General features: G+C 36.9%; 1 protein-coding gene across 2 annotated transcripts in view; it reads right to left on the bottom strand.

Moving 5' to 3' along the window:
* Nucleotides 1-26,021, bottom strand: part of PIK3R4 (phosphoinositide-3-kinase regulatory subunit 4) — an 81,390-nt gene that overhangs the window by 42,099 nt on the left and 13,270 nt on the right. For both annotated transcript variants that reach the window (XM_081234669.1, XM_081234670.1), the window contains 4 exons: nucleotides 21,800-21,934; nucleotides 19,993-20,214; nucleotides 8,892-9,065; nucleotides 650-795 (listed from right to left, as the gene is read on the bottom strand). In XM_081234669.1, the coding sequence (XP_081090795.1) occupies nucleotides 650-795; nucleotides 8,892-9,065; nucleotides 19,993-20,214; nucleotides 21,800-21,934 (677 nt within the window). The remainder of the gene's footprint in view (nucleotides 1-649; nucleotides 796-8,891; nucleotides 9,066-19,992; nucleotides 20,215-21,799; nucleotides 21,935-26,021) is intronic.

Genomic DNA, 26,021 nt, shown 5'->3' with positions numbered 1-26,021 from the left:
TAACAGCCAGAATCATCTCTCAACAGTCCATTCAATTTAAATATCTATTTTGATAGTTGGCTGTCCAGCAAAATGAAGGGTAGAAACACTGACAAACTGGTAAATAACTGCCTTGTATAAACCAAAGACCCAAAGTTTATCATCTAGTGCTACACTGCTTGGTAAGCGGGGGGAGGGAGGGAGCAAGAGGTGTGGGGTAGTCATTAGATTTAAAAAAAAAACAAAACAAAAAACCAGAACCAGTTAGTGCTCCAAAAACAAACTTCTGAAACATACTTTTTCAAATTTATTACAAATGTGGAGTTGGACTGAAATCAGTTATACTTTTATAACAAAAGCAGGTCCGTTAATATACGTTTCTGCTATATTTCACTTAATAGCAGATGCTTTACAACACTGCACAAAAGGAAAAAGGATGAACTACTGAGTGCTGCATTACGTACAACATGATGTACACGTAAGTCTCTTGAACTTCTCTCACCCTCCAAAGTGTTTGTTCCATTAACATTAACTAGCTTGAAAGGAATGTGAAAATGCTGTAGCCCAATTTAAATCTTTAAATTTTTAAATAAAAATAGGACTCTCTAAACCTTTCTTTAAAGGGGCACAGTTTGGAGGGAAGATTGATTCCAAGTTGGAACATGCATACCTGTATTATTGGTTGAGTAATATATGCGTCAAGGTAAGGCATCAGTTTGCAGTAGACATCAGCTGTGCTTATTTGGTGAGCTACCACTGTGATAAATCCCACAGCACCATAGCGTATCCATAGATTGGGATGACACAGAAAGGGGGCTAAGAGGGAAAAAAAGATATAGATTAAACGATGTTCATAAACAGTCTCACACTATCAAGATAAACAAATTTTCACCTTATAACACAATTGATAAAGAGATTATACCAAATGTTACTATCAGGTTGCCTTCATATACTCAATTATCCTGGGACTTAAACTGAACCAAGTGAACATACTGCTATTATAATATTTCCTACCATAAATATCAGCAATACCATAGAAGAGTAAAAATAGCTACCTCTTTTCCTGAGATTTAAATTGTTATATTTTTAGTCAGGGCTGAAGATCAGTGGGCATATACTCATTTACAAGACTGGTTTAAAAACTATCGGAGAGAGACATAAAAAGTCCCAACAGTATATAGCAAACCATTACTCCCACACCCAATACCTCCACAAAGTCCAAGGACATACCATACCACGTAAAGGACAAAGAAACTGAGTTGTTTCTCCTCCAAGCCACAGCTTAAATTAAGGGAATGATTTCGCCTGACTGACATTCTTTTTAATGCAAAGATTTGATGACATCAAATACAGTACTCATAAATTCATTCACAAGGCGTTATGAATGGAAACTAAAAGACAGAAAACATATGATGCCCATTCTTAAAGAGTTTAAGATATAAGAAAATTAAATGAATATCTTTTCACACCTTTTATTTTAAGTATTTTCTGTACTACACCTAAAGTCAATGATTCAACTAACTGAAGTAAGATTTAGAATAAAATTCAAACATTCAAACTAACCTGATTTAGAATAAAATTCAAATTTCTAAAAGCAAAAAAAAAGTATTTGTTCTGAGGATGTAAAAGCATCAGCATTTAGAGTATACTAATTTCATAAGAAATTCAGGCTAATAGAGAAATAAGAATATTATCACAGTGATGTCAACATCATGGTGGTGTGAGATGCTCCCTTTGTGTCTCCCCTTTAATCTACAACCAGTAAAATATCCACAACTCAACAAAGGTGCCTCTGCCCAACACACCAGATGCAGGAGAATTCCACTTATCTGTACATCTAGAGGTGGGTGGACTGGAACAAACAGAGGAGGTAGAACCAGGAGAACAGCACAGGTGGTGACTGTAGTCCTGGACCTCTGACCACGGCAGCTGAGCCTGCAGCCCCAGAGAACATGGTAGCAGCAGGGGAGATGTACACATGACTCTGCCCTTCCCCCACAGCAGCAGCCACAGGTAAATGGGCAGCAACAGCAGTGGGGCCTGGGACCCCATCCCTCCAGCCACAGAGGCACCCACAACTCTGGCCCCCCACACCTCCGGCCCCCCACACCTCCACCCACAGCAGCAAAGCCCTCAAACTTTACAATACCAGACACGGCAAAGATGCCCATGCAATCCCAGCTCCACCCCATCCTCCCCCTCACCCTGTGACAGTGGAGCCTGCGACTCAGAGGATCCTGGACGTGGCAGGAGAGCTCACCGTCCTGGTGACCCAGGCAATGACGCCAGCAACACTGGCAGCAGCAAGGCACCAACAACACCAGAGGCACAAGAAGCAATAATGAGGTCACAGGGTGACACCTCTAACAGAGGCAGTGGAGGGTGGAAACTGTAGACTCTCAAACATAACCAGAGGCAGCTCAGGTAAGAGAAATTAAAAACCTGTGCTGTCGGGCCACTTACTGGAAAACAAAGAGAAAGACCTCTAACTTCCAACCTGTTGAGTCATTAGAATCAAGTAGAAAGGTTTTTACTACTTCAAAGGCACAGGAAGAGGAACAACTCATCAAGCACCATGAAGAACCACAGTAACATTGTACCACAAAAAGGAAATGAAAATCTCCGGAAACTAAAGTCAAAGAATACTGAGATCTGACAGAGAATTCCAAATAGCTGTCATGAAGAAACTCAACGAGCTACAAGAAAACTCACAGAGACAGTTCAATGAGCTCAGGAATAAAACTAATGAACAGAAGGTACACATTACCAAAGAGACTAAAACTCGAAAAAAGAACCAAACAGAAATCTGAAGCTGAAGAACTCAATCAACGAGTTGGAGAATGCAATTAGAAAGCACTGGAAATAGAGCAGACCATATGGAAGAGAGAATTAGTGAGCTCAAAGATAGAAACTAGAGATCTAAAAGTAGAAGAAAGAGAAATAAGATATTTAAAAACTGAGGAAATTCTTAAAGAGCTATCAGACTCCTTTAGGAAGGACAACATTAGGCTAATAGGTATCCCAGGAGAAGAGAAGGAGAAGGAAACAGAGTTTATTTAAAGAAATAATAGCTGAGAACTTCCCAAGCCTGGGGAAGAAACCAGATATACAAGTCCATGAAGCTAAGAGAACAACACCTAATTACCTTAATGCAAAAAGACCTTCTCCAAGACATATTGTACTAAAATTGTCAAAAATCAATGACAAAGAAAGAATTTTAAAGGTAACCTACAAAGGAACCCCACTCAGGCTACCAGATTTCTCAGCAGAAACTCTACAGGCAGGAGGGAATGGAATGACATTCTCAAAACATTGAAGATAAAAACTGTCACCCAAGAATACTCTAGCCAGCAAAGTTATCATTCACATATGAAGGAGAAATAAAGAATTTCCCAGACAAACAAAAGCTGAGGGAGTGCATCAACACTAGACCTGCCATCTACCAGAAACAAAAAGGCAGAAGTACATAGAACTTTGAGTAAGGTGATAAATAGACTCAGAAAATAGCAACTCTTTATGAGAACAGGTTTTTAAACACTTTATTATAGCATAATAAAGGAGGTTAAAGGGGGGAGGAAAGCAGAAAAAACAACTATAGCTACTTCAATTTGGTAACAAACTCACAACATAAAAAGGGATCGTTTGAGACAACAAAAAGACAAAGAGGGAAGTGGAAAAGGACAGAACCCACAGAGGTAAATGAAGATGCCATCAGTAGAAAAAGGATTATTTTACCTATGCAATGTTTTATACAAACCTCATGGTAACCACAAAACATAAATCTAGAGCAGAGACAGGAAACATTAAAAAAATGAGGGGGGCTTCCCTGGTGGTGCACTGGTTGAGAGTCCGCCCACCAATGCAGGGGATACGTGTTCATGCCCCAGTCTGGGAAGTTCCCACATGCCGCGGAGCGGCTGGGCCCGTGAGCCGTGGCCACTGAGCCTGCGCGTCCGGAGCCTGTGCTCCGCAACGGGAGAGGCCACAACAGTGAGAGGCCCGCGTACCGCAAAAAAAAAAAAAAAAAAAAGAGGAAACTGAGAAAAATATCACAGAAAACCACCAAACCAAAATGGCAAACAAAAACACAGGGAAAAAGAAACAATGAAGATACAGAGCAACCAGAAAACAAAAGATTAAATGGCAGTACTAAGTCCTCATCTATCAGTAATCACCCTAAATTTAAATTGATTGACTTCACCAATCAAAAGACACAGAGTGGCCAGATGGATTAAAAACAAGACCCAACTATATGCTGCCTCCAGGAGATTCACCTCAGCTCTGCAGACAGACACAGGATCAAAGTGAAGGGATGGAAGATGACACTCCAAATTATAGCCTAAAGAGAGGGAATGTAGCCAAACTCATATCAAGTAAAACAGACTTCAAGCCAAAAAAAGGTAACAAAAGACAAAGATGGACAGTATATAATGATAAACAGGACAATTCACTGAAAAGACATAACAGTGATTAATATACATATATACACCTAACATAGGAGCACCAAAGTATACAAAACAATTATTAACAGACCTAAAGGGAGAAACTGACAGCAACACAGTAACAGTAAGGGCTTTAACACCCCATTTACATCAATGGGTAAATCATCATCCAGACAGAAATAAACCCACACATGTGGACAACAAAAGAGCACATACAATGGAGAAAGGACAGTCTCTTAAATGGTGTTGGGAAAACTGGACAACTACATGCAAAAAAGTGAAACTAGACCACTATCTCTCACCATACACAAAAATTAACTCAAAATGAATTAAAGAGCTGAAAGCACACAACCACTAAAAGAAAACATATGCAGCATGCTCTCTGACATCAGTCTTAGCAAAAATCTTTCTAGCTATGTCTCCTCGGGCAAGAGAAACAAAAGCAAAAATAAATAAATGGGACTACACCAAACTAAAAAGCGTCTGCACAGCAAAAGGAACCATCAACAAAACAAACAACCTACTGAGTGGGAGAAGATATATGCAAGTCATATATCTGATAAGGGGTTAATGTCCAATATATATAAAGAACTCATACAACTCAACAACAAAAAAAACAAACAACCTAAACAAAAAATGAGCAGAGGAGCTGAACAAACATCTTTCCAAAGAAGACATACAGTTGGATGGCAGACACATGAAAAGATGTTCACCATCACTAATTATAAGGGAAATGCAAATCAAAACTACAATGAGCCATCACCTCTCATCCATCAGAATGGCTATTATCAAAAAGATGAGAAATAGTAAGTGTTGGAAAGGATGTGCAGAAAAGGAAACCTCATATACTGTGGGAATGTAAATTGGTGCAGCCACTATGGAAAACAGAGTGGAAATTCCTCGAAACATTTAGAACTACCATAAGATCCAGCTATTTTGGTGTATTTATCCAAAGAATAAGAAAATACTAATTCAAAAAGATATATGCACCCCTATGTTCATCACATAGCTTTATTTACAATAGCCAAGATATAGGAGCAACCTAAGTGCCCATCAATGGATGAAGATGTGGTATAAAGATGCAATGGAATATTACTCAGCCATAAAAAAGGTGAAATCTTGCCATCTGCAACAACGTGGATGGACCCTGAGTGTATTATGCTAAGTTAAATATGTCAGACTGAGAAAGAAAAACACCATATGATTTCACTCATATGTGGAATATAAAAAACAAACAAAAAAAAAGGTAAAATAAATGAACTAAACCAAACAAAAGCAAGCATATAGATACAGAGGACAGAGTAATAGTTACCAGACGGGGAGGGGCAGGGAGGAGGGCAAAATGGGTAAAGGGGATCAACTGAATGATGATGGACAGAAACTAAATTTTTGGTGGTAAGCACACTGTGGTGTGTACAGAAGTAGAAATATAATGTTGTACACATGAAACTTAAATGATGTTATAAACCAATGTTACCTCAATAAAAAGTAAATTTAAAAAATAAGAAATGATAAAAAAATACTATTTCATGCTAATATTACTTATATAAATAGGGGAGGAGAAGAAAATTGTTCAAGGTATCTGTCTCCAAAGTTCTCCCATTTCCAATTCTTCTAACTACACATGGAGGTGATTTTGATCATTCCATAAACACCCCGCAGCCTCTGGGGCCAACAAGGGAGGGCTGGTAGTTTCCCTCTCACAACAGAGAAAATGAGGACTGGAAAAACATTGAAAAACCTCCGAAAAATAAATAAACTCAAGATGAACTGGCGGAGTTAGGCACTAGATGAGACTGAATTAGTGGTCCCGATTCTTTGCGTCATCTCTGTTATACAGTCACCCTTGCCTGGTGCTCATGGTGTACAAAGGGTACTTTTCTGTCCCTCCCTCTTGTCTCAGTCACAGTACCTGCTCTAGCCAATGGAATGTCAACAGATGTAACACAAACAGAGGCTTGAAATGTGTGGCATAGCTAGGCTTCTGCGATCACCCAGAACATAACCTGGGTGGTTGCTGCCCCTCCAACCTGGGCCCCAGAATGAGACAGATAAACCACAATCACCACGGGCGTCTGGGAGATGCAAGGTCTAAAGCAGAGCCGCCCACTGAGCTCGCAAATGCATGCTGAGAACTTGACCAAAGGATTTACTGTGATTTTGTGGTTGATTGTTGTACAGCATTATTATATCAGTCAGTAGCTAACTGATACAAAGAACCTCCAAGACTCCAAATACAAGAAACCAGAATCGAAGATTTCCCATAGAACATCCATTATATTTCCAATTATCTGGGGACAAGCAGATGGAAAGGTGAGTTTTCATAATGTCTAAGTGGGAAGAGTATAGTTTTTAATCATGATAATCACCACCACCACAATAATTCCCTTTAAGAATCACTACAACAGGCTAACCACACATAAAGACAGAACAGAGAGGTGCATACAGTTTACCACTTGTTTTAAGTAAGTAGGTGTTTGTAAGTTATTAAAAATTTTCTTCTTTTAAATAGTTCAAAATGCCAACAAATGACTATTTGCTTGATTTTTCTCAGCAAGGGTTTTTTTTTTCTCCCCATAGCTAGTACCAAATTCAGTTCCAGTTCTAAGGGAGCATCACACCCAAAATGTTGTACCACATTGGGTTTATTCTATACCTAAAGATAATAATTTATTTTGATACTAAACTTAAGATACATGAGGACCCCCATATGTTCATCCTATGACCAATGACTAAAACCCACAGGACTCAGAAAAATTTCTGCAAAATTTGACAGGAGGGGTAAAAAACTATCTTTTATGATAAGTTTTGCTTAAAAATTGATGGACATCCATTTTGCAGATAAATAAAATGCTAATTATATGCCATATTAAATCTCCAAAATAATTTCCAAATAATTAGGCAACAGAAGGAATGTATTATGTGAAATTAGAATATACAAGTACATATTTATATACAAAGGATTTTCATTAGAATGAAGAAGATCAAAGTCGAAAGCAAGAAAAACTCGACCCTTAGGAGGTAAATGCCACTTTCACAGGAGAAAAAAAGAAAACACTGATGTGAGAATTCACACAATGAGAATGAGCAGGAAAATATTCCAGGCAGCAAAATATGTGTGTTAAGATGATACATTTTCTCTTTAATATTATTATGAAAAGTGGTGCTTTCTACATCTGCCTTACACTACACAGGATCAGAAATTCAAAAAACATTCTAACATCTTTTATTATATTAATAATTTTTGTTTCCCAAGCTATTAGCTCTTTTAAAAATTAGGAAGAAAACAGAGATGACTCCCTCAAGGTTTAGCACTCTGCAGCTTACACAAAAAATCAAAAGCATTTCAGTGTAACAGAGATTTTTATCATGATTATGTTGCCAATACTCAGAACTTTTCTAATAAATTTGTCATTATTTTTAACATAATCATCAAAAACATTCAAACCAAATTAGTGTTACAAACTAAACGAATGATTTTAAATATTAAGAGTGCAAAATAAGAAACCTACATATACTCAGATTTCCACAAAATTTTTCTTTTAAAAAGCTACATTCATGCCTAAAAACTTCCAGACATTTTATACCTCTCTACTATCTAACCATCTAATTTCAACTATCAAAATAAAAACTCCTTTGTCTTTTTTCTCTGAGGATTGACTCAAGAAAAACCTATTAACCAAATCTAACTAATTTTGGCTTTCTATAAATTTTCTTGGCAAAGCATTCAGCAGCAATAAAGTATTTTATCTAAAAAGGCAATTTCCTAAGATTTCATGTCTTCTCAGTACAAAGCCAACATGCAATCTTATCAATACACTGGTTACTTTCTTAAAATGAAGTGTTAAGAAGACTAAGAGCTTCTAATATTTTTAATTTTACAGTGTGTCACATGTACCTGGTTTGCTCTTATTCGGAATTTTAAGTTGATGGACCTAGATAACTGTTATAAAGGTCAAGGAATTAATTCCTTTCATTGGTTAATAAAATTACCAACAGTAGTAACGTCAATACTATGAATGCTTAACTGGCGATCAGTGCAATGACAGAAGTCACAGACAATCCTCCACATCCAGTTTCAACTTGATTAATGGTCAAGTGTCCAAAAACATAAGCTGACACTTCAGAGCAGTTAAAGACTTAATCCACATTGTGTTTAAAAAAAAAAAAAATCTTCATTTTTCAAGGATCATCAAGACTTAACTACAGATTAAAACAAAGGTGTATTTCCCAACCTGGGCTGGAGGGCCAGTGCTCCTGTGTGTGTGCCTATGTGTCCCTCACATACATACAAGCATGCAGGCATAAGCATGCATATGGATGTGCACACACAGACACACACACAACAGGGACAATGAAGCTGAAAATCTCACTCTAGATTGCCTAGAAACTTTATAACGCCCTATCAGTTGTTGTTTCTCTTACTACTCCTTAATTTTCCCATCCTAATTTTGAGAAACAAAAACTTACCAATATCGCTGGCAAATTCATAGACATGGGGTTTTTGCAGCAGCCCTAACTGGCACATACAGGTAAGGGCATTAAGAGCTTTCACAATAACAAATTCCTCAGCATCACTAAGGCCTTGTTGCAGCAGGGGTTTGAGAATTGAGGAGCTTTGCCAGCCAACATAGGCGGCAACACCTGAAAAAGAGAAGCAATGTTACATGATTGTTTTATACCTGAAAGTACAAATGCCATTAAGTAAAACAATAAAATTAATCAAAAGTCAAATATATTGAGCAACAATCCAGACAGGGACGCTGCATTTCCTACCCAGCATAATAGATGAAAAAGACCCACACCAATGCAAATCTGCAAGAAATTCTGCGACACCAAGGGAAAAAAAGATCCTATGAGCTTACAGAAAGAAAAATACAGATTCTCTAAAAAGGAAGTAGAATCAGACTGGCATCAGATGATCTTCAGCAGCAATATAGGCTAGAACACAACAGGGCAAGACCTTCAAGGTTATGGAAGAAATTTTATACCCAAACTGTCAATAAAATAAGAAAACAAAAATAAGTCATTTTGAGACATGCCAGAACTATATGTGTTTACCTCCCATGCAAACATTTCTAAGAAAGTTCTTAGGGATGTACTCCAGAAAAATAAAGAAAATGTAGAATGTACAAAATGGTAGATATAACCCAGGAATTCAATGGGGAAGAAAGGATAATAGCTAATAAAGAGCTAGAAATTAATCAGCCCAAATTAGACCTAAAGGTCAATAAACTTTGAAAATGTTATCAAGAAGAAAAATAGAACAGACTACAAGCAATAGATAAAACTGGTAAGAAAGAAGCTAGATAACATAAAGTGAGGAAGGTATATTACTTTTCTCTCTAAAAGGAAAACAGAAAACTCTGAAACTCCATGACAAAAAAGTTGTTCAAGAAAGTCATAGTGTAAAAATGAAATAAATTACAATGTGCATTTAGTAGTTTGCCGACGACAGAAAAAAGAATCCACTGACCCTGACGCTATAAACATTCTCATCAAGTGATAAAGGAGTTATGGCATTAGAATTGTGGTGAAGCAGTTATAAATATAGTGCACTACTTGGCTCTAAAGTCAAAAAAAGTTACACATTCTTAATCATGTAAATTGTTTTGACTTTTCAGAATCAGTCTATACAAGCACAAAAGACTTTATTACAATTACATAACAGAATGTAAATATTATCAACTATGAAAATGCAATTGTTTAGTTGAACTGTCAATTAACAATTAGTTGAATTATCAACCCACAAAAGAATTAGAATGGAAGAAAAGCGAAAAAAAGGAAGGGAGCAAGGGAGGAAGGGAGGAAGGAAGGGAGGAAAGGAGGAAGGGAGGAAAGCAGGCACTAAATTCCTTGTAGTCCAACTCAGAAGTAGACCAATAAGAAACAGGTTGAATTATTTAAAGATATAAAAACAACAAACTAAAGATCTGAATCTCAAAACAGAGGTGAAGGGGGATAAGGGTATGATATGACTGAGTTAAATCTTCATGTGGCATAGAAAAAAGTCAAGAGATAAAGTGTAAAGTTGATAATCCTAAAAAGAGTAATATGAAAATACTATTTAAAGACATGGCAATAATCACCTGAAGATATCAAACCAAAACCACAAACCAGACTAGGTGCCTCTGGAAAGTGCAACTGTTGCCTTTCATACTTACTTCATATATTTTGAATGATTTGCAAAAGCATATTTCCACTATATTGAGAAATAATTTTAGAATTTTTTTCTGTAATAAAAGAAAAAACGCTGTCTAAAATTCCAGTGGATTATATTTAAAAACTTTACAAACTGAAATGTATAATGAGCTAAAATAGCTCAAAATATTCTGGAAAAGAAGAATGACATCTGGGGAGCTTATTCTACCAGATACTAAAGTTGCTTATAAATATATAATAATTAAAATATAATATAGCTATAAAAAGAGTATAATATTGAGTACAGAAATAGAAAAAATCGATGGAATAAGATATCTAGAAAAGTAACCCTAAAAGATATATGCATACAACAGATGATAATAGAAGCTTCACAAATCAATGGAAAATGAATGAAATGTTTAGTAAATAGTGTTAGGAAAATTGGTTATATTTCTGAGAAAAATTTAGATTTCACCTCATACCACAGCCCCAAATAAAGATCAATTAAACAGTTCATATTTTTATGTGAAAAAATAAAGCATTAAAACAAAGCAAAACACCCGGGAGCTGTGAGAACAAAGAAGAGAAAGGGAAATCTCTCCCAGCAGCCTCAGAAGCAGCGGATTAAAGCTCCACAATCAACTTGATGTACCCTGCATCTGTGGAATACATGAATAGACAACAAATCATCCCAAATTGAGGAGCCAGGAGTCAGTGCTGTGCCTCTGAGGTGGGAGAGCCAACTTCAGGACACTGGTCCACAAGAGACCTCCCAGCTCCACATGATATCAAATGGCGAAAATCTTCCAGAGATCTCCATCTCAACACCAGCACCCAGCTTCACTCAACGACCAGCAAGCTACAGTGCTGGACAACCTATGCCAAACAACCAGCAAGACAGGAACACAATGCCACCCATTAGCAGAGAGGCTGCCTAAAATAATAAAAAGTCCACAGACACCCCAAAACACACCACCAGACGTGGACCTGCCCACCAGAAAGAAAAGATACAGCCTCATCCACCAGAACACAGGCACTAGTCCCCTCCACCAGGAAGCCTACACATCCCCCTGAACCAACCTTAGCCACTGGGGACAGACACCAATAACAACGGGAACTACGAACCTGCAGCCTGCAAAACAGGAGACCCCAAACACAGTAAGATAAGCAAAATGAGAAGACAGAAAAACACACAGCAGGAGAAGGAGCAAGATAAAAACCCACAAGACCTAACAAATGAAGAGGAAATAGGCAGTCTACCTGAAAAAGAATTCAGAATAATGATAGTAAAGATGATCCAAAATCTTGGAAATAGAATAGACAAAATGCAAGAAACATTTAACAAGGACCTAGAAGAACTAAAGATGAATCAAGCAATGATTAAAAACACAATAAGTGAAATGAAAAATACTCTAGATGCGATCAATAGCAGAATAACTGAGGTAGAAGAACGGATAAGTGACGTGGAAGGTAAAATAGTGGAAATAACTACTGCAGAGCAGAAGAAAGGAAAAAGAATGAAAAGAACTGAGGACAGTCTCAGAGACCTCTGGGACAACATTAAACGCACCAACATTCGAATTATAGGGGTTCCAGAAGAAGAAGAGAAAAAGAAACGGACTGAGAAAATATTTGAAGAGATTATAGTTGAAAACTTCCCTAATATGGGAAAGGAAATAGTCAGTCAAGTTCAGGAGGCACAGAGAGTCCCATACAGGATAAATCCAAGGAGAAATACGCCAAGACACATATTAATCAAACTGTCAAAAATTAAATACAAAGAAAACATATTAAAAGCAGCAAGGGAAAAACAACAAATAACACACAAGGGAATCCCCATAAGGTTAATAGCTGACCTTTCAGCAGAAACTCTGCAAGCCAGAAGGGACTGGCAGGACATATTTAAAGTGATGAAGGAGAAAAACCTGCAACCAAGATTACTCTACCCAGCAAGGATCTTTCAGATTTGATGGAGAAATTAAAACGTTTACAGACAAGCAAAAGCTGAGAGAGTTCAGCACCACCAAACCAGCTTTACAACAAATGCTAAAGGAACTTCTCTAGGCAAGAAACACAACAGAAGGAAAAGACCTACAATAACGAACCCAAAACAATTAAGAATATGGGAATAAGGACATACATATCGATAATTACCTTAAATGTAAATGGACTAAATGCTCCCACCAAAAGACACAGAGTGGCTGAATGGATACAAAAACAAGACCCATATATATGCTGTCTACAAGAGACCCACTTCAGACCTAGAGACACATACAGACTGAAAGTAAGGGGATGAAAAAAGATATTCCATGCAAATAGAAAGCTGGAGTAGCAATTCTCATATCAGACAAAATAGACTTTAAAATAAAGACTACTAGAAGAGACAAAGAAGGACACTACATAATGATCAAGGGATCGATCCAAGAAGAAGATATAACAATTGTAAATATTTACGCACCCAACATAGGAGCACCTCAATACATAAGGCAAATACTAACAGCCATAAAAGGGGAAATCGACAGTAACACATTCATAGTAGGGGACTTTAAAACCCCACTTTCACCAAGGGACAGATCATCCAAAATGAAAATAAATAAGGAAACACAAGTTTTAAATAATACATTAAACAAGATGGACTTAATTGATATTTATAGGACATTCCATCCAAAAACAACAGAATACACATTTTTCTCAAGTGCTCATGGAACATTCTCCAGGATAGATCATATCTTGGGTCACAAATCAACCCTTGGTAAATTTAAGAAAATTGAAATGGTATCAAGCATCTTTTTCGACCACAATGCTATGAGACTATATATCAATTACAGGAAAAGATCTGTAAAAAATACAAACACATAGAGGCTAAACAATACACTACTTAATAACGAAGTGATCACTGAAGAAATCAAAGAGGAAATTAAAAAATACCTAGAAACAGATGACAATGGAGACACGACGACCCAAAACCTATGGGATGCAGCAAAAGCAGTTCTAAGAGGGAAGTTTATAGCAATACAATCCCACCTTAAGAAACAGGAAACATCTCGAATAAACAACCTAAACATGCACCTAAAGCAATTAGAGAAAGAAGAACAAAAACATCCCAAAGTTAGCAGAACGAAAGAAATAAAAATCAGATCAGAAATAAATGAAAAAGAAATGAAGGGAACGATAGCAAAGATCAATAAAACTAAAAGCTGGTTCTTTGAGAAGATAAAAAATATTGATAAACCATTAGCCAGACTCATCAAGAAAAAAAGGGAGAAGACTCAAATCAATAGAATTAGAAATGAAAAAGGAGAAGTAACAACTGACACTGCAGAAATACAAAAGATCATGAGAGATTACTACAAGCAACTCTATGCCAATAAAATGGACAACCTGGAAGAAATGGACAAATTCTTAGAAATGCACAACCTGCCAAGACTGAATCAGGAAGAAATAGAAAATATGAACAGACCAGTCACAAGCACTGAAATTAAAACTGTGATTAAAAATCTTCCAACAAACAAAAGCCCAGGACCAGATGGCTTCACAGGCGAATTCTATCAAACATTTAAAGAAGAACTAACACCTATCCTTCTCAAACTCTTCCAAAATACAGCAGAGGGAGGAACACTCCCAAACTCATTCTATGAGGCCACTATCACCTTGATACCAAAACCAGACAAGGATGTCACAAAGAAAGAAAACTACAGGCCAATATCACTGACGAACAGAGATGCAAAAATCCTCAACAAAATACTAGCAAACAGAATTCAACAGCACATTAAAAGGATCATACACCATGATCAAGTGGGGTTTATTCCAGGAATGCAAGGATTCTTCAGTATACGCAAATCAATCAACGTGATACACCATATTAATAAATTGAAGGAGAAAAACCATATGATAATCTCAATAGATGCAGAGAAAGCTTTCGACAAAATTCAACACCCATTTATGATAAAAATCCTGCAGAAAGTAGGCATACAGGGAACTTTCCTCAACATAATAAAGGCCATATATGACAAACCCACAGCCAGCATCGTCCTCAATGGTGAAAAACTGAAACCATTTCCACTCAGATCAGGAAGAAGACAAGGTTGCCCACTCTCACCACTCTTATTCAACAGTTTTGGAAGTTTTAGCCACAGCAATCAGAGAAAAAAGGAAATAAAAGGAATCCAAATCGGAAAAGAAGAAGTAAAGCTGTCACTGTTTGCAGATGACATGATACTACACATAGAGAATCCTAAAGATGCTACCAGAAAACTACTAGATCTAATCAATGAATTTGGTAAAGTAGCAGGATACAAAATCAATGCACAGAAATCTCTGGCATTCCTATATACTAATGATGAAAAATCTGAAAGTGGAATCAAGGAAACACTCCCATTTACCATTGCAACAAAAAGAATAAAATATCTAGGAATAAACCTACCTAAGGAGACAAAAGACCTGTATGAAGAAAATTATAAGACACTGATGAAAGAAATTAAAGATGACACAAATAGATGGAGAGATATACCATGTTCTTGGATTGGAAGAATCAACATTGTGAAAATGACTCTACTACCCAAAGCAATCTACAGATTCAATGCAATCCCTATCAAACCACCACTGGCATTTTTCACAGAACTAGAACAAAAAATTTCACAATTTGTATGGAAACACAAAAGACCCCGAATAACCAAAGCAATCTTGAGAATGAAAAATGGAGCTGGAGGAATCAGGCTCCCTGACTTCAGACTATACTACAAAGCTACAGTAATCAAGACAGTATGGTACTGGCACAAAAACAGAAAGATAGATGAATGGAACAGGATAGAAAGCCCAGAGATAAACCCACGCACATATGGTCACCTTATCTTTGATAAAGGAGGCAGGAATGTACAGTGGAGAAAGGACAGCCTCTTCAATAAGTGGTGCTGGGAAAACTGGACAGGGACATGTAAAAGTATGAGATTAGATCACTCCCTAACACCATACACAAAAATAAGCTCAAAATGGATTAAAGACCTAAATGTAAGGCCAGAAACTATCAAACTCTTAGAGGAAAACATAGGCAGAACACTCTATGACATAAACCACAGCAAGATCCTTTTGGACCCACCTCCTAGAGAAATGGAAATAAAGACAAAAATAAACAAATGGGACCTAATGAAACTTAAAAGCTTTTGCACAGCAAAGGAAACCATAAATAAGACCAAAAGACAACCCTTAGAATGGGAGAAAATATTTGCAAATGAAGCAACTGACAAAGGATTAATCTCCAAAATTTATAAGCAGCTCATGCAGCTCAATAACAAAAAAACAAACAACCCAATCCAAAAATGGGCAGAAGACCTAAACAGACATTTCTCCACAGAAGATATACAGACTGCCAACAAACACATGAAAGGATGCTCAACATCTTTACTCATTAGAGAAATGCAAATCAAAACTACAATGACATATCATCTCACACCAGTCAGAATGGCCATCATCAAAAAATCTAGAAACAATAAATGCTGGAGAGGGTGTGGAAAAAAGTGAACCCTCTTGCACTGCTGGTGGGAATGTGAATTGGTACAGCCACTATGGAGAACAGTATGGAGGTTCCTTAAAAAACTACAAATAGAACTACCATATGACCCAGCAATCCCACTAATGGGCATGTACCCTGAGAAAACCATAATTCAAAAAGAGACATGTACCAAAATGTTCACTGCAGCTCTATTCACAATAGCCAGGACATGGAAGCAACCTAAGTGTCCATCATCGGATGAATGGATAAAGAAGATGTGGCACATATATACAATGGAATATTACTCAGCCATAAAAAGAAATGAAATTGAGCTATTTGTAATGAGGTGGATGGACCTAGAGCCTGTCATACAGAGTGACGTAAGTCAGAAAGAGAAAGACAAATACTGTATGCTGACACATATATATGCAATTTAAGAAAAAAAATGTCATGAAGAACATAGGGGTAAGACAGGAATAAAGACACAGACCTACTAGAGAATGGACTTGAGGATATGGGGAGGGGGAAGGGTAAGCGGTGACAAAGCGAAAGAGAGGCATGGACATATATACACTACCAAACGTAAGGTAGATAGCTAATGGGAAGCAGCCGCATAGCACAGGGAGATCAACTCGGTGCTTTGTGACCACCTGGAGGGGTGGGACAGGGAGGGTGGGAGCGAGACGCAAAAGGGAGGGGATATGGGAACATATGTATATGTATAACTGATTAAATTTGTTTTAAAGCAGAAACTAACACACCATTGTTAAGAAATTATACTCCAATAAAGATGTAAAAAAAACAAACAAACAACAAAAAAAAGCGAAACAAAACAGACATGTGCCCAACAGATTATTAACCTAATTCTGAAATGGGAAAATATTTAAGCACAAAAGTAAAAAAAAAAAAAAAAAAAACACAAAGGAAAAGATCAAATAAATTGACAACACTAAAATTATTTTAAAAGACATAAAAAATAACAGTCAAGTTATTCAAGAAAAGTACCATAGAAAAGATAAAAAGTTATTGTTTTTAATGTATATATAAAAGACTCAGAAAAAATCAATAAGAAAAGCATAACACCATCAAAAAAGGGGCCAAAATAATAAATTAAAAATTCAAAGAGTAAGAAACATGAATGAGTAATCAACATGAGAAATTTTTTTCACCTTCACTGATAAGCAAATAAATATACACTAAAGCAAGTCATTGCTTTTAGCTACCAACAGGCAAAAGTTGATTGAAGCCTATTCCACACTGGAAGGCTGTGCAGTACTGTCAAACAATGCTGATCAGAGTAGTAAATTATATTATCTTTTTGAAAAGCTTATAAAATGTGTCAAGTTTTAAAAATATGTTCATATTATTTAACTCAGTAATTAAAATTTCAGACTTCTAGCCTGAGAAAATAATCAGGCAAATATTTATGTAAATGATTATGTGTATAATATATGGTTGACGAAAGTTAAAACAATTTAAATATTCAAAAGAAGAGTTAAATAAATTTTGATAAAACTGTATAATGAAATATTTCTATCTATTAAATTATGGTTTCAAAGAATTTTTAATGACATGAGAAAATGCTTAGAATATACATATGATCCTAGAAAAAGGTTTAAAAAATAACAAGACTAAGAAGTAATATAATACATACATAGCACTTATGTGCCAGGCACTATTACATATGTTAATTCATTTTATCTTTGCAACAACCAGTGAGTTAGGTAATATTATTATTCCCATTTCACAGATAGGGAAATTAAGACACACAAAAGATTAAATGATTTCCCCTAGAACCACAACCAGTAGGTGACAAAGCCAGAACTTGAACCCAGAAGTCTGTCGCCAAGAGTGCCTGCTCTTAGCCAGCACACGACCGTGCCTCACAGATGGCAGAACGGAACGATGAGTACAAGGGGAAGGCGAGGATGACCCACAGGAAGAAAAAAAAACAAAATATTAACAGAGGCTGTTCATGGGCTAGAGGATTGCAGGGGATTTGTTTTCACGATTTTCTGATTTTTCTACAGGAAGTACATATTACTTTTATAAACAAACAAAAAAATCAATGAAAATTATTTTAAAATGAAAAAAGAACTAATATAAAGGCCATTTTTTGGGCTTCCCTGGTGGCGCAGTGGTTGAGAGTCCACCTGCCGATGCAGGGGACATGGGTTCATGCCCCTGTCCGGGAAGATCCCACATGCCGCGGAGCGGCTAGGCCCGTGAGCCGTGGCCGCTGAGCCTGCGCGTCCGGAGCCTGTGCTCCACAACGGGAGAGGCCACAACAGTGAGAGGCCCGTGTACCTCAAAAAAAAAAAAAAAAAAAAAAGGCCATTTTTCAAAATACACATGAATTAACCAATGGATGAAGTTCCAAGAACCACCTTTTCCCAAGAAAAAAAAATAAAAATAAGATTATTTGAAAGAAGAGAGCATGAAAGACAGAAAGGTGTGAGAACCATACTGTATTTAGGAACTGAGTTAGATGGAGTCCAAGATGGAAGGCTGACATGAATCAATAAACTAATGCAAAAATTAAAAACAAACTAGAGATGTCTGAAAAGAGGAGGTACAGTAATCTCCAGTTATAACAAAGCAAGAACAGCAATTTCAAGGCTTTTCAAAAACAGAAAGTACCCTTTTCTCCAAAACATTCACAATAATATTCGCAAAAATAGGAATACTGTTGCTATATGAATTTCTTTCCTTTTTTATTTTTTAGGAAAAACATCCAACAGCAAACCTTCTAGCAGTTACTTTCCCAGATTACTGGAAATCAAAATCTAAACTCTATTACAGCCTTCTGCTACTACATGAGAAAGTTTGAATACCTGCAAAGCTTTCCAGTGTGCAGAACAGTCTTTAAATCTTTTGAGTTAACAGACAAGCTTTATAATCACGTGTAAAATGATATAAAAAGGGTTAGTGGGTAATTTTAATAATATGGCTTTAGCATATAACATTTCATAAATGACCAAAACTAAAATTGAAAAGGTCAGTACAATCAGGTGGAAAATAATCAGTTATTACTCCAAAAAGAAAAATATTAAATCTGTGTCAAACATGACAATCTACCAAAGTCCATTTCTTTCTAATTTTAAATCTAAATGCAATAGGAGTCATATGCAGATAAAATACAAGATGTCTCTCTTCTTTAGATAAATCTGAAAATTAAGAATTGCAACATTTTGAAAAAAGAGTAGGAAAAAAGATGATTAATTTTTTTTTTTTTTGCGGTACGCGGGGCTCTCACTGTTGTGGCCCCTCCTGTTGCGGAGCACAGGCTCCGGACGCACAGGCTCAGCGGTCGTGGCTCACGGGCCCAGCCACTCCACGGCATGTGGGATCTTCCCGGACCGGGGCACGAACCCGTGTCCCCTGCATCGGCAGGCGGACTCTCAACCACTGCGCCACCAGGGAAGCTCAAAGCTGATCAATTTTTCACAAATTTTCAGTTTACAAAAAGCAAAGCCTATAATCTTTAATTCTTTCTAATTAGATTGATTTTCAATCATAATTATACTTTATTTTCTGATTGTAAAAGTGATGCATGTTTACTATAGAAAATTTGACAGATATGAGATAATCACTGTTCACATCTTAGTATATTCAGACTTGTTATTGTTACCTTTACACAACTGGGTTCAGTCATTTTAATAATATTTCATGGTACTTTCCCAGGTCATTAAATTTTCTTTTAAAACATACTTTTTAATGACCACATGGTACCCCTTTATAAGGGTATATCAGTTTTACTAACCAATCCCTTGATCAACTAAGATACTTCCATCAACCAAAAGCAGCATGAAGACAGAAATACCAGGAACTCATTTCATTACTAATAAAATTTGGTAGTACTGTCACCTTTCAGACTGCATGAAAGTATCTGTTTGAGAAGATAATTCAAATCTTAAATTTAAAAACAAACAAAAAACATACCAACTATACTATCAAAAAAAGCTCCACGCAGATGCCAATCATTTTTATCATTCAGGAAAGTGATCATGTGGGACAATAAAACATCATTGGCTTTCTGACGTCCAAAGAATACACACAGCCGTGTTATTCCATTTTCCATTAAGGTTTGTTTCACGATATTTTCAGGGTCACTTAGCAAAGTGACAACTTTCTGCTGGACCATTTCATGTAAAGCTTGGAGCTCTAAAAAAAAAAAAAAAGAAAGGAAAAATATGATCAATTTTCTTTTCTCCAAACATATAGACCCAGTCTTTCTCACTCCTTGGAGAAAACAGAATGATTACAAAAGCCACCAGAGAAAGTCTATAATTACTAAGTTTTTCCACTACTCAAAGCTCTGAAGGATAGTTGGGAAAATGAAATATAGATTGAAAAACATGCTAATAAGCAGATGCCACAGGCATGGTTACTATCTAACTAGTTAATTTATAAGGCTCAAAGAAAAACTATGGGGAAGCACCAGAGGGAGATCATACTGCCCCAATAAGATCAGCTTAATCAAGGACTTGAAATTACTGGACTGGTTCAGGATATAATCTGATGGTACAGGGCAATCCTTTGAGAAAGCATTTTTAAAGGTCGGTTAATTATATTTTAGAAAGCCAGAAAATACATTGCAAGTCCTGACAAGGCTTTACATGATGTAGCCACTGCCTTCTTCTCTGACCTTATCACCTACCTACCCTCCCCTTTTCATTTATTTATTTACTTAGTTGTTTGTCTTTTCCTTACTGAAACAATCTCAAGAGCAGGGATCTTTTCTGTCTTATTTACCACTATATCCCTAGTGCTTACAGCAAGCACACGAATTGCCTGATGCAAAGCTTATGTTTAACAATTATATGCCAACTAAATGAATGAGGGCAGCCACTGTCAAGGGAAAAGGCAGTCTGAAAGGCACAATTCTATGTTCACATTAAGGAAAACTTCAGATTAACTCCCCAAAAGTTTTAATGCCTAGCTTCATGGTTATAGGATGTAGGACAGTATTATTTTCTCAGTAATTCCGTGAAAAAAAGTGAGGATTTCCTTTCTGATACATCCTTCTATAAGTTTAAAATTATTCCAGTGTCTTCAACTCCAAATAATATTTGCTGCATAAAATGATCCATTCTAACAAGTAACTGAGACACTACAGTTGTCTACAGCATAAAAATCTGAAAAGTAGACTTCTCTACTTTTTCTGAACTAGAAACATCTTGAAATAGATCTAAGTACATTATTTGACTTCTAAATCTTTAACATAATAAACATTCATTAAAAGCCTCTTAAAAGCTGTGTGGATGTAGAGAAACTTGAGGCAGGGACTCTGACCTCACAGAATTTACCATCACATTGTTCCTTTACAGTAAAAGGTGTGGGTTCTGATACATAAATCATAGGTAGTATGAAAGAAACACAGTTTATGAATGAGGACACTCAAAATATACTCACATAAGGAGAAAAGGTTTAGATTGTCTATGGTGTTTCCAATGTTTTTTTCTTTTATCCTGTAAGAATTATATAATTCAGCTAGCTTTGCTGTTGACACAAACCAATTCTGGCTGAAAAACTACTGAGCTTAGAATCTGTGGTGACAAGTTGGTCATTTTCTGGTTAGGTAACAATGTATAAGAGTAAAAGGGAACAGTCAGACAGCAGAATCCTTCCCTCTATAAACCTGGTATTCTTTCATTTTACATTAAAATTATAAGTGAGAGTTTGTTGCAAGTTCACATCAGCAATTCATTCTAAATAACAGAAAATCTGGAAGAGCAAATCATACTACCTGTGTCATAATTTCCACTGGGATGTGTAACTTCATCTATTTCTTCACTATTTGGGTCATTTTCCATACTGAGATTTTTTAACTGTACTAATTCCAGGAATCTCAAAGCTGTTTCTGCCAGCAGAGCTATGTTTTCTATAAAAGGGAGAAAATGCATAATAATTATAATCATAAATGTGTGTAATACTTATAACTTTTCTTCCCTAAGTCTTAATACATATAAGTAATAATCATAAGACTAAAGAAAAGCAGGACTTTTCAATTTAGCACTTAACCTAATCAGACTTTTAGTAACTAATCTCATAATCTACAACTATACCCAAACTACCTGTTTTAATAATAAATCATAAGCTTCTTTTAAAAATACAGAAGTGTGGGCTTCCCTGGTGGCTCAGTGGTTGAGAGTCCGCCTGCCAATGCAGGGGACACAGGTTCGTGCCCCGGTCTGGGAGGATCCCACATGCCGCGGAGCGGCTGGGCCTGTGAGCCATGGCTGCTGAGCCTGCGCATCCGGAGCCTGTGCTCCGCAGCAGGAGAGGCCACAACAGTGAGAGGCCCACGTACCGCAAAAAAAAAAAAAAAAACAGAAATGTACAACATGATAACTATAGTTAACATTGCTGTATGGTATATATGAAAGTTATTGGAGTAAATCCTAAGAGTTCTCATCACAAGGAAAAAATTTTTTTTCTTTTTATTATATCTATGTGAGATGATGGATGCTAACTAAACTTACTGTAGTAATCATTTCACAATATATTTAAGTCAAACCATTATGCTCTACACCTTAAAATTATACAGTGATGTATGTCAATTATATCTCAATAAAACTGGGAAAAAATACCAAATAGCCCAAAATATAGCACTCAAAACATCTGAGGCAAAAAAAGCTGAATCCTTCCACAAAGACCTACCTTTTAAACAGTTTCTTATCAGGTAAGAGATACGCAGTAGGCTAACAGAGAAACACATTTTCACATTAAAATCACAGATCAAGCTGGCCTTTGGAATCACACAGACCCTGGCTCAAACCTTGACCTTGGGGGCTTCCCTGGTGGCGCAGTGGTTAAGAATCCTCCTGCCAATGCAGGGGACACTGATTCGAGCCCTGATCCGGGAAGATCCCATATGCCGCGGAGCAACTAAGCCCGTGTGCCACAACTACTGAGCCTGCTCTAGAGCCCTCAAGCCACAGCTACAGAGCCCGCGTGCCACAACTACTGAAGCCTGTGCACCTAGAGGCTGTGCTCCGCAACAAGAGAAGCCACCACAATAAGAAGCCTGTGTACCGCAACGAAGAGTAGTCCCCACTCGCCGCAACTAGATAAAGCCCGTGCACAGCAACAAAGACCCAACGCAGCCAAAAATTCATTAACTAATTTAAAAATAAAAAAAAAAACCTTGACCGTGGCACTTACTGGCTGGCTGCTTAACCAATCTGAGTCTCAGTTTCCTCATACATAACTGAGTCACATCCACCTCAAAGAACCATTAGCAAAGTGCATCAACCCTTATTGGACTGCTTTACAAGTGATACTCTGAGGTTCTTAGTGAACCAAGGTGCGAGACTGTTTGTCACACTCCTGCAGTGGTCTGTATCTTCTTCTTTCTCTCTGATCATCTATTAAGACTATTTATACTCCTCACCACTGTGAAAGTATCTACTTCTAAGTTCTGCTATCACACATGCTGTTAGCTATATCTGCTCTTTGCTTATACTTTCCTCTTCCTTCCACTGTTATTTATTCCTGTGACTCTATCCTTCTTCACCTCCCACTTCCATGCTTCCTAATATACCCGCAAAGACTGCACTTTTCCTTCTCAGCAGTGAGTAGCACTGAACATAAACTACCTTATTTTATCGATTCTAAGACTCACTTTTTCTTCACTTTTTAACATCTCCGAAATTGAGATGCATCCCACAATAACTGACTTTTTTTTTTTTTTTTTTGGTGGTACACGGGCCTCTCACTGCTGTGGCCTCTCCCGTTGCGGAACACAGGCTCCGGACGCGCAGGCTCAGTGGCCATGGCTCACGGGCCCAGCTGCTCCGCGGCATGTGGGATCTTCCCAGACCGGGGCACAAACCCGTGTCCCCTGCATCGGCAGGCAGACTCTCAACCACTGCGCCACCAAGGAAGCCCAATAACTGACATTTTTGAGTCTACTGAATACAGTGATTCCCTTCATCCTGGAGTCCCACGACCCACTGCTGCCAGGTTCAACACTGTTCTGAGTAGAACAAAAATTTACCTCTAAATAAGCAAGTTATTAATACCCTGCAATGCCTGCTCACCCTAAAGATGGGAAGATTCTACACCATCCTCTGATGGTTCTAGATGAATATCCCCACTTTAGTGAAAATATCTTTATTAGGAAAAATCTCTTACTTTCCTGGGCAACTCTCAAGTCTGAGCAGATCTATGTTTATCTTCCCATTTAAGTTCATAAACTACAACACACTTGTCAGTTCACTTTACACAAGAAACAAATCTAGACCAGCATCTCTGAGTTTAAAAACAATGCTATAAAAGAAATTTGTTAATTGATTTTTAAACTTTTATAATTACTGACATGTGTGGTTTAATTGCACTTAACCATACAAGTTCAAAGAGACTTTAGATTCTATCTAAAAAGGCAGCTTTATCATGCACTAAGCCATGGTTCACCATGGCTGGATGACATGGGCACTGCAAGGTCCTGGCACTGACCCTGGGTTACCATGGACTCTTACCACTAAGACCCAGCACGCCTGGGTAAAATAAAAGCAGGTTGCTTCAAAATCAAGGTCTAGACCAGCAGCTCTGAGAACTGAGAAAGAACTAGTCCAGATACCCTTTGGTCGTGTCCCTTAGCCTCTCCCATCCCCAATTCCTCAGCTGGGAAATGAAGGCACTAAAACATCTACTGCTCAAGGTTGTTCCAAGTGTCAGTTTCAAGAGATAAACAGATCTTAAAATCTTAGAATCTAGAACCTATTTTAGAATCTCTATATCTTTTGCAACTAACCCTTTCAACCCTGAGCAGTATATACAAAGCAGATTTTTCAATAAACAGTAGCTATTGTTTTATGCTATAACTGCTAGAAATTGAATATAAGTATGTTAATATGGTACCTACACATCAGAACCTTACCTAAGTACCACAATTGAGAAAAGACCAAGATACACTGGGCCAAAAGTAGGTCATAATAGTCTAAAAATTACAGCTTGTTTTTTAAAAATCATAAGCTTTTCTTTCATTTAATTTTATCCAGTTCAATTACAGTTGATCCTTGAACAACACTCGAATTTTTTTTCAAGAGTACATACTACAGTATAACACAATCCATGGTTGGTTGAATCCACAAATGTGGAACCATGGATAGAGGACTAACTATAAATTATATGGGGATTTTCAACTGTGTGGCGGGGTCAGCGTCCCTAACCTCCACGTTGTTCAAGGGTCAACTGTATTTCTATTTATCAAGTGAATTGTAAACATGCTTTGTTCCAAATGATAAACTTGGATATGTCTTAAAGAAATCCTGAATTTTCTAAGACTAAAATTTACACCTATAAAGCTATGGAAACCAGAAACCATAAATAAATAGGCAGATGGATAAATATTTTTAAAAATACGTATTTTTTACAAAGCCAACAACCACCAATCACTTTGTGGATGTGCCTAGCCATAAAGACAGAGTCCAAAGACGATTTTTCACATTTCGTTAAAATAATGACAAGTAAATCATAAAATAATGAATAAGCAAGTATCTTTCAAAAAAAGAGACAATATCATCACCACACATGTTATGTACTACTTACAAAGATTTCAGAATTCCTGATTTCCATCAGATTACATTTTAAAACTAAATGATGAAATTATGTAAATGTTTCAATGACATTTTCCATGCAGAAATAAGCATTCGAAATTAATTTGGGAGCTAAAAATATGAATCCGTATCACTTATTTTATAAGAATTACAAATAAAACAGGTAAGTTTGTTATATAACACACTCACCTCATCACAAAGAAACCACACGTCTTAAGCATCATAGTAACTGAAAGGATCTTAAAATTCAGTAACTTAACAAGCAGGCTAGGTCCTTTCAACACCAAATTATGCAGCAAAATTAATCTTTTTCAACAGCAATAGACTGTTATATCCTAATACTGATATTCAAACAAACGTATTTGTTCAGAGAAACTTTATAAAGGCCTAAAGACACTAGATCAGAAG

The sequence above is a fragment of the Mesoplodon bidens genome, assembly GCF_964165515.1.
Source record: "Mesoplodon bidens genome assembly, chromosome: 5".
Taxonomy (NCBI): Eukaryota; Metazoa; Chordata; class Mammalia; order Artiodactyla; family Ziphiidae; genus Mesoplodon; species Mesoplodon bidens.
The sequence above is the reverse complement of the archived record's forward strand: the minus strand, read 5'-3'. Positions and strand labels throughout refer to the sequence as shown.